Source organism: Leptinotarsa decemlineata, unplaced genomic scaffold (assembly GCF_025532065.1).
Source record: "Leptinotarsa decemlineata unplaced genomic scaffold, Ldec_3_MD MMD2_tig00078422_RagTag_RagTag, whole genome shotgun sequence".
Classification (NCBI taxonomy): domain Eukaryota; kingdom Metazoa; phylum Arthropoda; class Insecta; order Coleoptera; family Chrysomelidae; genus Leptinotarsa; species Leptinotarsa decemlineata.
In genome coordinates this window covers 23,534,034-23,551,263 of record NW_027412747.1, presented here as the reverse complement: position 1 = coordinate 23,551,263, position 17,230 = coordinate 23,534,034, and the positions used below count along the sequence as shown (strand labels likewise).

The following is a 17,230-nucleotide window of genomic DNA, read 5'->3' as shown; positions in this document are numbered from 1 at the left end:
ACTTGATGAATCATTTCATAAGAATGGTAGGTACCTAGAAATAAGTCATAAAAATTGTTCAAAGTGATGCCCATTAGATATTATACAGGCTTCGAAACGTCGAATCACTTCTCTCGTACAAGTCGCTCTTATAATATCAGGCGTAATATCACTGCACGCTAGTCGAATTTTCATTTTCAGATCATCCACATTCAAAGGGGGAGTAGTGAAAACAATATCTTTTAAATAACCCCATAGAAAAAAATCAAGCGGTGATAAATCTGGGGAACGAGCCGGCCACCGACTTGGACCCTTATTACCAATCCATCTATTTGGGTACGTTCTATCCAGATATTCAGTAACAACCTGTGAATTGTGAGGAGGAGCACCATCTTGTTGCCACCAAATTCCTTGTCGTTCTGCTATGGGAATATCTTCCATCAACTGGATCAAATCATTTTCCAGAAAATGTAAATTCGCAATCCATTGAGATTTTCATTGAAAAAGTAAGGTCCTATGATGCGGCCATTGAACAATCCACACCATACATTAATACCCCAAGTAGTTTGAAAATTACTTTCGCGGACCCAGTGGGGATTTTCTTGAGACCAATAGTGACTGTTACGTCGATTCACAACTCCATTATTGTGGAATCGCGATTCATCGCTCCACAAAATTTGACTGAATATGTTAGGACTTTCATGTAATATTACCTGAATACAAGCAATGAATTCAAGTCGTCCTTCAAAGTCCGTGGGTTTCAAACCTTGTACCAACTGAATTTTGAATGGGTGGTATTTATTTTCTTTCAGAATTCTCTGTACATTAGATTTACTCACACCGACTTCTGCAAGAGTACGGATAGAAACATGTGGATGAATAATAATATAAGCCAACACATTGATCTCTAAATCTTCTAACAGATCTCGTATGATGACGATGCTTTATAGTAGAAGGAAATGACCCAGTTCGCAATTTTTCTACAACTGTCGAAAAAGTCATTTGTGACGGAATTGGTCTGTCTGGAAAACGTTCTTGGTATAGACGTTGTGCTTGACGGCAGTTTTTCTGACATTCCCCAAAAATTAATAACATATCAATGCAATCACTTGGACTAAACGCGAAAGGCATACTGGAGTTTTCGCACAAAGAACACAGTTACTGTTTTGCAAAGAATCACTGAATCGAACTGACAAGTAGATACAATTCAATAACATTTGTTACTATGGCATCAACAAGCATAAGCTACTTGATGAAATTGTGCAATATAAAGCAATTCACCCCCAAGTTAGTCACATTCTCAAGAATTTCAATATTATATTCAACTGATATCGATATCGTATCGTAGAGGTGAGAATAATGGTTTGTATTCAGTAGTAGTCTAGTTCAATTTAATAAAAGATATAGACTGGATTCGTGTACGAGTAAATAAGTTTTTTTGAAACTTTATATTTAAGGAAAAGTGCAATAACTCAACAACGCCGTAACCGAGTTTCAAAAACCAAACATGAAATGATATCAGAATTTAACGTAGCATCTGAATATGTAATGATATACAGGGCGTTCTATTTTAAAAAATGGAATTTTGGTCTGTAGCACCTACACCAAACACCCTGTATATTTTAAAATTATATCAAAATATAGCTCTCATGAACTCCTAAAACTTTTGTATGGAAAATTTTTGTGTATCTCCTTCAACAAACCAGATATTGCCTGTCACATAAAATGTGGGACACCCGGTATATACTAATGTAAATTTTAAAGTTTGTGAAGATGGATGGATGGATGCATGCTTGCTTGCTGGCTTGCTTTCACGCCTAAATGACTGAACGGATTTACATGAAACTTTACATAAATACAGCTTATACACACAAACCAAATTCTACGCGGGCGAAGCTGCGGGAAACAACTAGTATGTTATAAATGCCTGTCTTAATCTATCTTTTTGTAACTCCATACAGAAATTTCATCATTTGTAGGGCCCCTTCATGAAATCTGTGAAGGTAGCGAAACGAGCAGCTGCTTTGAAAGCTTGTGAAGCCCTGCATAAAGCCGGCGAATTGGACGATCACCTTCAACCGATAAAGAGGAGGGCGAAAGAAGAAGATGTCAAGTTTCTTTTCGCCCATTACCCCGCTGAACGTGAAAGGGGTGCTGGAAGCGCAAAACGCAGAAGATTGCATAAAAGACACGTGAGAATTTCTTCTCTCAGACTTTTTTAATGAAATTCATTCAACAATACTGTAGTAAAGAAATTTCATATGGATGTAACTTTGAATTATTGAATACTCACTCACACAAATTTTTCTTACAGATAACCGCTTACAATCGAGGTCAACTGAAAGAAAACTCGACTTGTTATCTGCACGTAATCAACTTCGAGCCTCTGTTTCAACGACCGACTGACCCGAACGACAGCGCCATCTATGATCTATACTGCTCGAACCTTCAGTACGGAATCCTCACCCCTTCGCCGCTACCAGTGTTGTGCGATTTCCCCCTGTACACGCCGTTAGGAGAGATGAAAACCAGTCTCAGAGTTAACCAGAAAGAACTGACTTTCACCAGGGAAGAGATCGTACAGCTGAGGAAATTCCAAGCGCTGGTGTTCGGGGATATCCTTAAGACTTTACATCCTTTCGTGGTGTTTGATAACGGAGAGGAAGTTAGTACGCTGATAGTGGTTCCCTTGGAAAAGGGATCCAAGCTAGCAAAGAATCTGCTTTGGAATGCTGTGGTGAAGAAAGTGGTGGAGCCAACAGAGGAGGAGAAGCTTGAGTTGGCGACCACTCACGATGAGTTTGTGGGTAAAATAGTGTCCCCCTGGTATCGGGATTCTGCATACTACTTGGTGACGGAAGTCAGGTACAAAATTGAAAAAATGATACGAGGGTGGTTTGAAAAGTTTCCGCCCAAACATAGATACAGCACTTTTTTTCTGTTTTTTTTTTAATATTCTCCTTTTAACCTCGGCGTTTTTCTCTGCAAAATAATTGTTTCTGAAGGTGATTGCTTCTTCATTTGACGAAAATATCTGTCCTCCGAGCGTAATTTTTAGATGAGGGAACAAAAAAGAAGTCGCTTGGGGTTAGATCTGTTGAGTAAGGCCGATGGTCAAGCAGTTCAAACTAATTCGTGGATTTTCGCTATGTCAACCTCTGAGGTGTGAGACGGTGCAAATGTGGCCGTTTTTCCGCAAGTTCTGCCTTTAGCTGAGATAGATAGATATCCTTTATTAGTTCTTTGTAATAAAAAACCTTTTCAGGTGTAGAGCATGTCAATTACAGTAAACATCACAGAAGTAGTAGAAAATCATGAGGCAATATCATTAATATTGGTTAAGAATATAAATATCCACAGATGTATGAATAACAAGGTTATCACAGTCAATATACTAAATGTAATATTATTATATTAGATACAGAACACGAACATATACATCTATATGTAGGGTTCAAAAGAGACTAAACTATTTGAATTGAAGGGGTTATATTTTTTTAGGAGGAGTGATTAATTTTTGGGAAAGTTTTTGGCTTTCTACTACTCCATCTTGATACAAAAAAAAAGAAGGATGAGGGAGTCTTCCAAAGAAAGGAAGGAAGTAACTCGATACTAGATGTGTAGATCATGCAAAGAAGATCATGCACGAAAGAATTTTTTCTTTCGTATAATTCAATGTTTATATGAAAGTAGCTGTTTCAGGAGGACTTTCTTTCAGTTTGTGTCTGAAAGTTACTTCTTTGCATGATCTACACATCCATGTATAGAGTTACTTCCTTCGTTTCTTTGGAAGACTCCCTCATCCTTCTTCTTTTTTTTTTTTTTTCTTTTTTTTTTTAGCTTTTTTATGCTTTGGAGAGAAGCAAAGTTTTCAATTTATTCTTCATGATCATAGAAGACAAAGTTCGTACCTTGTTATAAATATTAATGATTGAAAAAGGTATATTTTTTTGAAGATAGGTCAAATGTGTCTTTATATTCAAAAGGTTATTTTTATTTCGTGTGTTGTGGGTATGGTTCCTATCATGAGTCGCAAAGAGAGATATATTTTCTTTGACAAATACCACAGATTCATAAATATAGAGACCTGTTAGTGTTGATATTTTTTTCTCTACGAATATCTTTTTACAGCTTTCTCTCTGAGAAAGGTTGTCAGGTAATGACGCGTATTGTGCTCGTGTAATGGTTTTCCCTTTTTGAAGATAATTGATTGAAATAACTTCATGACCATCCCAAAAATCAGTCGGTATCACTTTTCCAGCTGAAAAAACAGTTTTTGCTTTTTTTGGAGCTGGTTCCTCCTCTGCAGTCCACTGCTTGGTAATCAATCAACAGTAATCAATCTGTGCCAAAACTCGCATATATTGCGCCTAAACTGCGCCCACAGAGCGTTGGAAATGTTCATTCAAACACGTTTTTGGTCTGAAGTGAGCAAACGCGGCACCCAACGCGCAGACAGCTTTCTCATGTTAAAATGTTGATTTAATATGTGACAAACACGTTCTTTTGAAATGTTCATAACCTCTGCTATCTCTCACTTTAATTCGGCGGTCGTCAAGCACCAAACGAAGAACTTTGGCGATTTTTTCGTCGGTAGTTGCAGTTTTTGGACGTTGCGAACGTTCATCGTCTCGCAAGCTCTTACGGCCACGTTTAAATTCAGCTGCGGAAAGTTTCACTGTGGTAAATGATGGTGCAGAGCCCCCATGCACAGAATCCAGCTCATTGCGTAGGCGTATTGCCTACGCAAAAATTTAATGACAGCTCGGTACTCGATTTTGTTCATTTTCATAAAAAACACTCGTATCAACTGACTCAAACAACTGTAAGAACTGCGCATCCATCCAACAGATAACAAAGAAATTCACTAGCTTTTATTTACGAGTGCTGGTATCTTCAACTTTTCAGACCACCCTCGTAAATCTTATATCTATACTTTGATGCTATCAGTAATTTTGAGAGTGTTCAATGTATTCAACTGCATAGTTAAGGTTCTAATCACTGATTGCTATAAGTATGTCATCAGCGAAGAGTTTAATAAACTCACAGTCTTCAAAAAAGTTGGTAGATGATTAATAAAACTGGTCCCAGGACACTGCCCTGGAGGACACCATTATTGATTTTGGTAACACATGGTTGTCTTACGAGGTGATTTCCAAACTATTACAACACCATACCTGTATTTACTGTGTTGGAAAAACTATGAATTAGTTGCAACTAGAATATTAGGTAAAATTTTGGATAGTCTTCACCTTCTTTTTGGATTGTGACGTGTGGACTACAAGTCCGAAATAAAAAATCGGTGCTCTACCTCATTTTTAGAGTAACGGCCCTCTACAGTCCCGAAATTTGCAACACTTCAGCCTTCTTTTTGCACAATACAAACTATAGAAAAGCAAGTATTCATTTACCACATCACGATAATGCACCTCTTCACTCGTCATTGCTTGTTCGTAAAACAAGCACCTCAATCATGCCTCAGCCACCGTATTTACCAGATATGGCCCCCTGCGAAAATAATAGTCTTTTGTGTCGTCGTTTAAGTTCTGCGTATTGCCGGATGTCGATTCAGCATAAGTCAGCATTGACATTGATCTTGTTTATCCATGTCAGCTTGGGTATGAATATATAAGGTCAATAAACAACAATTCGTACATAAAAGTGTGTGTAGTATTATTATTATTTTTTAATATATTAGTTTGGATCCTACTGAAATGAAGATTATTATTATTAGATCCGATGAAAACTCCCTCTCGCCATTTCCCAGCGAGAACTACTCCACCTTCAAGGACTACTTCGAGAAGCATCGGGAGCTGCGGATATCACACCCGGAGGCGCCTCTGCTCACGGTTAGAGGGTTAACTGGGCGCATGAACTTTCTCAAGCCGAGGGGGCACGAAAGTAAGCGTAAACGCGAGCAGTTGCACGAGGGAAGTACGGAACGTCTTCTGACCGAGCTGGTGGTACGTCAGGACTTTCCCGCTGCGTTGTGGATTCAGGCCAGTCTCCTGCCGAGCGTGATTTTCAGGATCGATTCGCTGCTGCAAGCCGAAGAACTCAGGCGAGTAGACTTACTTATTGATTAAGAATATGATTTATTGTATTACCCTATTCCCTATAATCCTCCATCAGCAACGTGATGAATGTTGCTGACTAACTTTTCATATACCACATAAGTCGGGAAGTCGTCAGTATGCTGTTTTTTTTTTCACGTGTAAAAGACAGGGATTCTTTATAAAAGTATGTGTTCTATCGTGTATTTTGTCGATGATGCATGTGCAAGTGTATTCTTTAATTGTCCCAACTGTATGTGTATTCCCTTTATTTATTCAGATCAATTTAATGCAGATGTACAATCATCAAAGAGGCATTCATCGGCGACTTAGCACACAACAACGCTGTGTTACAAGCAGACAAAAATCTGCGAGACTATCGAGCATTTGCCTACGATGAAGAAGAACACCCCGACGTTACTTTGGCGGACAACGTAGTCTCCGGAGCTCCGGAAACCAAAACGCATTTCAACAGAGACAGGTCAATGAAAACCTTGGAGGAGATGTACCCTTGGAAGGACTCTGACGAGCCTAAGGACGTCGAAAAGGATATTTCCGCCACGATCTCCGACGTTGAGCGTTTCGAAGCCTTCGTGGGCACCCGCGTTAGGAACGACGACCGTGTCAATCAAGAGAAGCCTCTTCAGCAGAAAGAGCTGCGCTTGCAGCGCATGCGTATTGAGGAGTTCTCTCACCCGCCCATTCGGCTGCTAGAAGCTTCTTCCGGACGGAGTCCCGACCTCGCCGAGGTGTACAAGGTGAATGTGACCCTAAAATGTTCTGCATAAGGTGTTTTTCCAGATCCACTCAAACTGTCCAGAGTAACACCGAATTTTTAAAAGGTTTGAAAAGTTATCAATGACAATATCTTTCATTCTCAGCCTATCAAAATTACTAATTGGTATCACTTCTGCCGCCAACCCTCACCATTCCCCCACCTCTTTATAAAATTATAAATACGAGTGTACACGTAGCTCCCCAGTCAGTCAATGCTGAGACTTTGAGATATAATCTTTGTCCTTGCAGTAAAAGCATATACAGCTTATGATGTCTGCCGCAGTAGCAGACGAAACGTTTGATACTACAAGTATCATTCGACCATTTCTAATCGTGACTCCGGCCGTGGAACCAGGAGGGATTTTCAATTGTTTCATTATGGTGAATATTGACTTCAAGGAACTATACGAGGGTGGTCTGTCTGTAAAGTTTCCGATCTAACAAAGATACAAGATATTTTTTCAGATGAGGGAACGAAAAGAATACTTATTATTTGATCCTTCCGAGTTGCCAGGGACCTTCGACCGCTCTTAGGATTAGATTCTCATCCAACGCGTTCAGTGCTGTAGTATCGAAGGATTCAACGGTCCCACGAGCATCGGATTAGTTATATTGTGTTTAGTTTATTCGCTGTTGTTATTATTGTTTTTAGTTTTTGTAGTTGGTTATAAGTAACTTACCACAAAATCTTCTATAATATCCTTAAATTTCGTTTTTATATGAGCGCACGCCTATAGTAAAAAAACGAAATTGGCTCTGCACTTCGTTTCGAGGTCACCGAGAATTTTGTGAATTTATGAATGAAAGTGGTGGAATTTACTGGTTAATTTTTACTATGCTTGGGGTTATATCTGTTGAGTAAGACGGATGGTCAAACAGTTCAAACCGTAATTCGTGTGAGACGGTACATTGTCTTGGTGGAACAGGATTGTCGTTTTTTTGCAAATGTGGCCGTTTTTTCACAAGTTCTGCCTTCAGCTTGTCAAGTAATGATGCGTAGTATGCTCCTGTGATGGTATTTCCTTTTTGAAGATAATCGATTGAAATAACTCCATTCTTATTCCAAAAAACAGTTGCTATCTATTTCCAAGGCGAAAAAAACAGTTTTTGCTTTTTTGGGAGCCGGTTTCCCCTTTGTAGTCCTCTGTTTGGACTGTATTTTTGTTTCGGGCGTATAATGGTGTATCCAATCGTCACCAAAACTCAGATTTATCGGGCCTAAACTGCGCCAACAGCGTTAGAAATGTTGATTCGAACACGTTTTTGGTCTAACGTGAGCAAACGCGGCACCCAACGCGCGAACAGCTTTATCATGTCTAAATGTTGATTTAATATGTGACAAACACGTTCTTTTGACATGTTCATAACCTGTGCTATCTGTCTCACTTTAATTCGGCGGTTGTCTATCAGCATTTGTTGAGCTTTGGCGATGTTTTCGTCGGTAGTTGCAGTTTTTGGACGTCCCGAATGTTCAGTCTCTCAAGCTCTTATGGCCACGTTTAAATGCAGCTGCCCAAAATTTCACTGTGGTAAATGATGTGGCAAAGTGCCCATACACAAGGTTCAACTCATCTTTGATTTGCCTAGGCGTATTGTCTTTCAAAAACAAATATTTAATGACAGCTCGATACTCGATTTTGTCCACTTTCATAAACACTCAAACAACTGTTATATAACAACTGCGCGTCCAAAATGGCTGAAACTTTGAGTAATTACCAACAAACGAACAACTGAGTACATTAGCTTTTATTTACGAGTGCTGCTATCTTTATGTTGAGGTTAGAAACTCTTCAGACCACCCCCATAGCTTCATTTTAAATTTCAAATATTTTACACCGCAAACAACTGTATGAAACCGTGTACAATGACTTCGTTGTCACTCGGTTAATAGCAACCCCTTTAGTATGCTCACTAGTGAGTTTCTTAGATCTGAATTATTATAATTACTCATCTCTATTTCGTCTTGTCATTCATCACATGCCATATGTGTCTCAGATAAATAAACAATCCATGAATTATGACAGTGAATTCCATACATAAAACATTTTGTATAAGACTTTTACAAAGGGGTCTGTTAATAATTTATTGTTAGGAATCACACGTTAAAAGGTAAGACCTCGTTAGTCCTTAGCTCGCAAAAGTTTCTTAACTTCTGAGAGTTGTCGTTCGTACGGGGGCGGCAGCTGATTAACGGAAAAAACAGATTTTAAACAGTTTTTTTTTCAAACCTTCTTTCAAAAAAAAATTTTACTTAGTCTATTTTAAATGAGTAACTAGTGTGGATAATTCGTAAGTAGAATTTTCGTTTTCATCAACTTACAATCAAATCAATTCGAAACTTTATTCTTCATCCATTCCATAATTGTCATTTTTACAATTGATGTTGTTACAGAAAATATATAATATAATATAATCCTGTATAGAAATTGCCTAAGCATTAATGCTTCTAGTGCATATTTCTGTACGAGGAAAAATATTTTTTTGTTTTAATGTTCGGAGAGGTGCAAACTGATTGTGCATATAGTTTTTTTTTTTTAAACATTGTATAAAAAATTGAGTAGAAATGAGTAAACTTGATGAGCGCTTCTTTATTTTTTCCCCTTTCATTCATTTATATTTTAATTTTTTTTTATTCGTTCATTTTATTTTCATTTATTCATATATTTTTTTGATTCATGCAATTATATTTTATTTTTTATTTATTTAATCGTTCATTTTATTTTATTTTCATTTATTCATATTTTTTTGATTTATGCAATTATATTTTATTTTTTATTTATTTATTCATTCATTTTATTTTATTTTCATTTATTCATATTTTTTTTATTCATGCATTTTTTTTTTCTTTTTTTTTTTTCATTTATAGGTATATTTTATTTTCATTAATCATTTGTTTTATTTGGTGTTTAAAGGAACTGAGTTTATATATTTTCTTGATTTGGAGTGGTAGTTTGTTATATAGTTTCGGACCTATGTAAAAAAAGGCTATATCTTGCTTGATTCATTTCAGGCGTTAACGACTGCCCATGTTAACGACTTCGTCAACCTGGAGCGACTCGAGACGTTGGGAGACTCGTTCTTGAAACTCACCGCTTCCGTCTACATATCGCAGCGTTTCCCGCTCTACGACGAAGGCCGAGCGACAGATCTCAAAGGACGGCTAGTGAGCAACAAAAATCTCTACTATCTGGCCCTCCGCAAGGGTCTGAACGGCCTGATCAGGTACAACGAGCTGGCCCCGAAGGGAAACTGGGTGCCCCCAGGATTTTCTGTGCCGCAGGAGATACGCAAGAGGATTCAGCGTCGTCAGGTGTCCATCGATGTGCTCGACGGCCTTCGTTTCAGTCGTGAGGAACAGGTCACTGGAGTTTTGACGGAAAGTTCGCTGAGGAATATTCTGAATGAGGATTCGTCCGCTGAAAATGACGAGGATCGCTATGCGAGCCTGGGGCCTTTGTTGGGGAGTCAATACGTCGGTGATAAGTATGTGGCGGATGTTGTGGAAGCCCTGCTCGGGGCTTGTTTCAGCTGTGCTGGGTTTCGAGGTGAATTTAACTTTTTTTCGTCGGTTTCTTTTTAATAGCAACAATATGGAAGTAAAACAGTGCCAACTACGAAAACAGACGACTTTGAGTACAATGAAATGCAAACAGTCTTGTCGCGTTCCTAATTTTCTTGAAGCTATCACAAATGCTATTAAAATTATTACATTGTTCCAGTAGAAGGGTGTTTTCTATGAACAAATTGACAGCCTGTCCTGTGGTGGCAAACTTTTTCATAGAAAATTTCGGACAATATGCCTTACAGCATACGACCGTGAAACCATATTGCTGAATACGGGAAAAATTGTCGCCTGGGATACATCAACAAGTCGACAGTGTCAGAACATGCCTTTCGATAAGGTATCCACATGGCATTTGGAAAGACAACAAGTGTCTTAAAGAATTCGAAGTAACTATCCAAAACTGTATGGAGAGACAGTAGGAATTCAGTTACAATTTCAACAGACAGGAAAAGGGAATTAACATTAATAAAATCTGGTTACCTGCACTTAATTGTTCTAGTATAAGGTCATTTCAGTCTTATCAATAGGAACGAACGCCGACGGCAGATACACGTTTTCTCAATGCCTTTAATACTATCTAGGAGGGCAATTAACTCTTTCTGACAGGGCTTTGAGGCAATAAATTTCTCATTCTCCAAAGGTATGTTCCCATCGTGTCTGAAAATTGCCGCAATCATTCCTCTACATAAAGGAGGCGATCTTGACAACCCAGCTAATTTTAGGCCAATTGCTTTGCTACCTGTCTTGTCTAGAGTTATAGAAAAACTGGTAAGAAAACGAGTAATATCCTTCCTCGAGAAAAACAATATAATAAATTGAATCCAGTTTGGCTTTCAGTCTTCAAAAGATACACAAGACGCCATAATTTCACTTTTGGAAAACCTGTACACCAATCTTAATGAAAGAGAATCTGCGGCGGCCATGTTTTGTGACCTAAGCAAGGCTTTCGCTTTGCAAACTAGAAGTTTGTGGATTTAGAAGATCTGCAGATCTGCGGCAGAATGTTCTATTACATGGAATTTCATCAGAGGAACGTTTCATTGGCAGTGGGGTCCCACAAGGTTCCGTTTTGGGACCGGTGTTGTTTCTCATTTATGTCAATGACTAAGTCTTCATTGATATAAGTGGTAAATTCACATGTTTCGCTGACGACACCACTATCTTTTGGCATAGCACTACCGCCTCAAATTTACTTGATCAAATCATCGTCGACATAAGAAGGATGAAAGAGTGGTGTGATTCCAATCTTTTATCATGCAACATCGACAAAACAAATGTGGATGTAAAAATTGAAAATTTGGAGAAAAACAAATTTTTAGGGCTCTTCATTGATGAAAATCTAAAATTTGATTGCCATGTCGACTACTTATGTAAAAGACTAGCAGCAGAATGTCATTCAGTGAGAGTTGTTGCGAGAGAGTTAGACTACAAGATCAAGTTTATTTTGCACAAATTGAGTTCAATTTACGTTATGGAATTTGTTTCTAGGGAAATTGTCCACAATTTCGTTTCAATATGGTATTTTCTCTGCAAAAATAGATCTATTAGATATTTATGCAAGGCTAGCTACAGAGATTCATGTCGCCCATTATTTGTGAAGCAAAAATTCTGACCTTAGTATGTCTTCCTATTTTGGAAATAGTGTGTCTTATCCACAAAAAATATAAAAATCAATTTAATACCACCTCAACTTATAGTACACGTCAGTCTTACTTCATTTCCCTTCCAACAACTACTCTAGCCCTTACACAAAACTCTACCATTTACAATAGCAAGAAGTTATTTAATCACGTTTCCATTAATTGAAGGCGATTATATAATAAAAATAAATTCAGAAAGAAAGTAAAAGAATTCCTTGTTGGGCGCTCTATTATAGATAGATAGATTAACTTTATTAGTTCTTTGGTACAAAGACCCTTACGGGTGTAGAACATATTAATGTATAAAGGAGTATGATAAAAATTACAAAAAAATATAAAATGAAAAAAAAAATTATTTTTATATATATATATATATATATATATATATATATATATATATATATATATATATATATATATATATATATATATAAACACATTGCATACTACAAGACGTTTCAGACAAACATATAGTACAATAATAACGTTGTAAAAGTATACAAAACAGTCAGACAAAGAATATAAACAGGCAGACAATTCAAAGTCTATCAGCGAAATATTCTTCTGTCGAATAATAAGCCTTTGATAAAAGCATGATTTTTAGTTCCTTTTTCATTTTTCCAACAGGCAAGCTTTTAATGGAATCAGGTATTTTGTTATAAATATTAATCACAGAAAAAGAAACATTTTTCTGTACAAAAGAAAAACGTGTCATTTAGTTGAGAAGACTGTTTTTATTGCGGGTATTATGAGAGTGATTCCTATCAAAAATTTCAAATAATGACATGTTTTCTTTAACAAAAATAACATATTCATTCATATAGTGTGGACGAATTCTACCAAGGCGCTATGGCATGTAGCTTTGTGTACACAAGTTATTGAAATCAACACGAAATATCTATCAATGTTCATTACGTAGCATCAGAACAATTATTTGTTTTTCTCAATATTAAAAATCGTGAAGTAATAATTGGAGGAATCTATATACCACCATCATCATCAAATGATATTTATGAACAACACACGTATGATATTAACTGTATTCTTGAAAACTATAGAAATTATTCTATTTGGGGATTATAATATACCAAATGCGGCTTGGTCCAACAATGATTTGGGTCTGAATGTCAATTGTCTAGATAACCCTCCCGCTATTGTGTTACAACACTCTTTTGGCTATTACAACCTTCATCAATTGAACACCATTGCTAATAGCAGGAATATTACACTAGATTTAGTTTTTTTATTATTAAAAGATCTTTATATTTATGAACTGTTGGTTTTGCTGTTTCCTAACAGTGTGCATCACACCGCAGTTACCTGCAACCTGAAATTTGATACAGAACCGCAACTTAGATATGAAGAGTACTATTATGATTTAAAAAATGGTGATTATTATGGAATAAATAATTTTTTCGCTAGTATTTATTGGAATAGTATTTTTGAAAGTACACCTAATATCGATCAAGCTGTTCAGAATCTATACGGAGTGATTTTCACTGCTGTTGACTTGTATGTACCATTTAAAAGATTTAAAACCTCTAACTTTCCCGTCTGGTATAATTTTGAACTTTAAAAATCTGTTTAAAATCTGTTTTTCCGTTAACCAGCTGTCGCACCCCTACGAACGACAACCCTCAGAAGTCGAAACTAGTGCGAGCTAACGATTAACTGAGAAAACAATTAATGGAAAAGAAAAAATCTCGTAAAAGATACAAAAGTACAGGGTGCTGACCTCCGAATTAGATGTAAAGAACTTCAGAAGCATTGCTATGAATCTTACATTAAAAAAATCGAAAATGCTATTCCAAATGATTCTCGAAGCTTTTGGAAATCCATGTATTTGGAGGATATCACTTGCAATAGTAACAATGGTATTGTTAATCTTTTCGCAAATTATTTTTCTACTACCTATTCTGGCGAAAAGGTTTTTCAAATTCCGCAATACAAATGCACAGAGAGTTTACATGTTTCCAACTACTATATTGAAACAGCAGAAATAATCAATCAACTCATGATAACCCCAGGAAAACTCTCAGCTGGTCCCAATGAAATTCCTTTGCAGTTTTTAAAAAACTGCATATTCACTCTAGCAAAACCCTTACAAACATTATTGAATCTTTCTTTATCTATGGGAATCTTCCCTGAATTTTGGAAGCAAAGTCTTCTAACTCCAATCCACAAATATGGTGATAAAGAAAATATTATAAACTACCGTCCAGTGAGCAAGCAATCGGAAATTCCCAAGTTGCTGGATTGTTTGATAACTAAAAAACTGACATTCGATACAAAAAACATAATAAATGAACACCAACATGGCTTTATATCTGGTAGATCCACCACTACGAATTTATTGCTTTATCAACATTTTCTTTTGAATAACCTAGAGGAAAAACACCAAATTGACTCTATTTATACTGATTTCTCTAAAGCCTTTGACAGGGTAAATCATGATCTTCTCATGGCTAAGCTCCTAGCATTAGGCATCAATGGTAACATGTCAAAATGGATAAAGAGTTATTTGGATAATAGAATTCAGTATGCTAAATATGCTGGTTCCATATCATCACAAATTCCTGTAACGTCTGGTGTCCCTCAAGGATCGCATATTGGTCCAATACTCTTCATTCTTTTTGTAAACGATGTGTTGGATGTTAACGCCACAGCTATTATTCAGTTTGCAGATGATCTCAAACTTTACAGGGTTGTAGATAACTTTTATGATGCAGAACTGTTACAGATAGATTTAAATAACTTATCTCGTTGGTATGATGAAAATATGCTTCATATTTTTTTTAAAAATCAGTTTTTCAGTATTAATCAGTATTCAATTGTTTATTTTTTCAGTCACATTTATGTGTTCATTGTTTAATGACAAGTCCGTAAATAAATAAATTATATATTTACATTTACTCAATATTCATATACTCATGTACTTATATTTGTATCTGTTCAGCTGGGCTTAATATTATTCTGTCCAGATACTCTCCTCTTGTCTCTAAGCATTATTTTATAGTTTATATTTGTTAATTGTCCCGTATACATGTTTTACTTCACTAGACTTTGCCAATAAGATGTTCAGACCTAGAGTAATAAAGCATATTTTGATTTGATTTGTGAAACAAAACCGGGCCTAACTATGATAATATAAAACCGGATAAAAATTGCAGGATTGAGGTTTCTGCGTTGAGAACAATCCGAGCACTTCAACCTTTACTTAATCGCCTTTGATAATGTTTACCGCAGTAGTAGACGAAACGTCATGCATATAAACCTGCAGACTACGGCTGAAAAACTCGTATAATAGCTTTGGCACAAAATATGTATTGTCGCGTTACCGAAGAACCTTTATTGACTACAACTGACTATTTTCAGGTGGCATCAAGTTCATGGAATGGATGGGAATCATCCCACTGTCCGAAAACTTTGAAAATTTTTTGAAGCAGGCACCGCAGGATCCTGTATTGAAGAAAGATACTTCTAGCGAAGATATCGACTACCACATACCTCACTGGAGAGAAATAGAAGAGATTTTGGGTTACAATTTCAGGAATCGGGCATACTTACTTCAGGCGCTCACCCACGCTTCGTACACGCCCAACAGAATAACTCGTTCGTACGAGAAGTTGGAGTTTCTCGGAGATGCAGTACTGGATTTCCTGATAACGTGTTACATCTACGAGAGCTGTGGGAATCTGAATCCTGGCCAGATGACGGATTTGAGGTAAATTTATTGAAACTTCAAGATACTATCTGGAGAATTGCATAAGTTCAATCGCTGACTTCTGTTTTGAGGCACTGTCACAAATTCGACTTTGAAACCCTTGAAAATTTCACAAAACAAAGCGATAAAATGTATATTTACAACTTGTCAATCCTAGAACCAAAAATTGATTCATACAAACCCTGAAAGATGAGTATTTTCATCCATTTGACAAACCATAAATAATAGCATTCAAATATATTTTACACCTTCAATTGGGATTGTCCGGACCACCTAACAAGAAGTACAAACTGTTTAAAAACATTTTTAATATTCTTCCTTGGAATAACAATTTCAAATAACCTGCCCGAATTCGTAAAGAACATTAATTTTGGCACTACATTCAAGATAACTATATCAAAGTATCGTTACGTTCTCCCCTTATGTTCAACAATAATTGATCACAATCTACAATTAAACTCAACTTTATTTCATTACTACCTATCAATAGAACACCAATAATCTAACCGAGCTTCAGACTAATGCTCAAATATCTATCGCCATATTAACTCACTTCTCCCTGCATTTTCCGAACTAGACTGCCTCTCCCATGCGGCGGTAATATTTAGCCCGATCAAACTCTTTCGAAGCCGGTCAAACGATTCTCGATCAGACGCGGCGTGTCAGAAATACATGTGGGGTCGAACGCGACCTTGAGCAAGTCGCAGCTCACTTGGTCTGCCTGTTGGTATTGCTTATATTGGGATAATTCACAACAATATTGTATGTGTCTTGGGAAAATAAATCATTATGATTATTGTACCAAGGTCGGCGTTAGTCAACAACAACACGTTCGCCAGCCTGGTAGTCAGAAATGGCCTCCACAAATTCTTGCTGATGATCAGCTCGAAGTTGCAAGGGCTCATCGATAAGTTTGTTTCGCTGATGGAGAAAAAGGACTACGAAGTGGACGACGAAATCCTGATCCTGTTGGAAGACGAGGAATACCGTCTAGGAGAAACAGTCGACGTTCCTAAAGTAAGTTTATCATCAACATTTCAGTTTGGTATACAATAGCATCTTCAGGCGTCCTAATACACAATATTGTGAAGCCCGTCCCCACCATTATCTTCACCACCCTCTGAAATTATAAATATTAGTGAACCAGTAGCTCGGCAGTCAGTTGCTGTTGAGACTGAGCGGGCGTCACGATACACAATATTGTGACGCCCAAAGATGGTGTATAGCGAAACACGTATCGCGGTTTTGTAAACTTTCAAGTGGAATTCACACAATAAAGTGTATTTTAGAATACGTTTTAATGCATTACTCGGGAAAATTCACCAGTGATTATGGGTCAAAATTGAAGAGAACAAAATCCGAGACCGTAGGCCGTGGTCGAATTCAACCTGAAATACCTAACGTTTCGTCTGCTACTGAGACAGACATCATCAGTGATACGTGGGTTGACTGCGAAGACGAAATTTTTATCTGTCTCAGCAACAACTGACTG

General features: G+C 37.0%; 1 protein-coding gene across 1 annotated transcript in view; it reads left to right on the top strand.

Annotated features, from left to right (window-relative positions):
* The window catches only part of LOC111509308 (endoribonuclease Dicer), a 31,497-nt gene that overhangs the window by 11,789 nt on the left and 2,478 nt on the right, over window positions 1-17,230 (top strand). Inside the window, exons 7-13 of the mRNA XM_023165026.2 lie at window positions 1,959-2,171; window positions 2,294-2,844; window positions 5,714-6,040; window positions 6,328-6,790; window positions 9,820-10,354; window positions 15,390-15,738; window positions 16,545-16,755. Of these exons, the coding sequence (XP_023020794.2) occupies window positions 1,959-2,171; window positions 2,294-2,844; window positions 5,714-6,040; window positions 6,328-6,790; window positions 9,820-10,354; window positions 15,390-15,738; window positions 16,545-16,755 (2,649 nt within the window). The remainder of the gene's footprint in view (window positions 1-1,958; window positions 2,172-2,293; window positions 2,845-5,713; window positions 6,041-6,327; window positions 6,791-9,819; window positions 10,355-15,389; window positions 15,739-16,544; window positions 16,756-17,230) is intronic.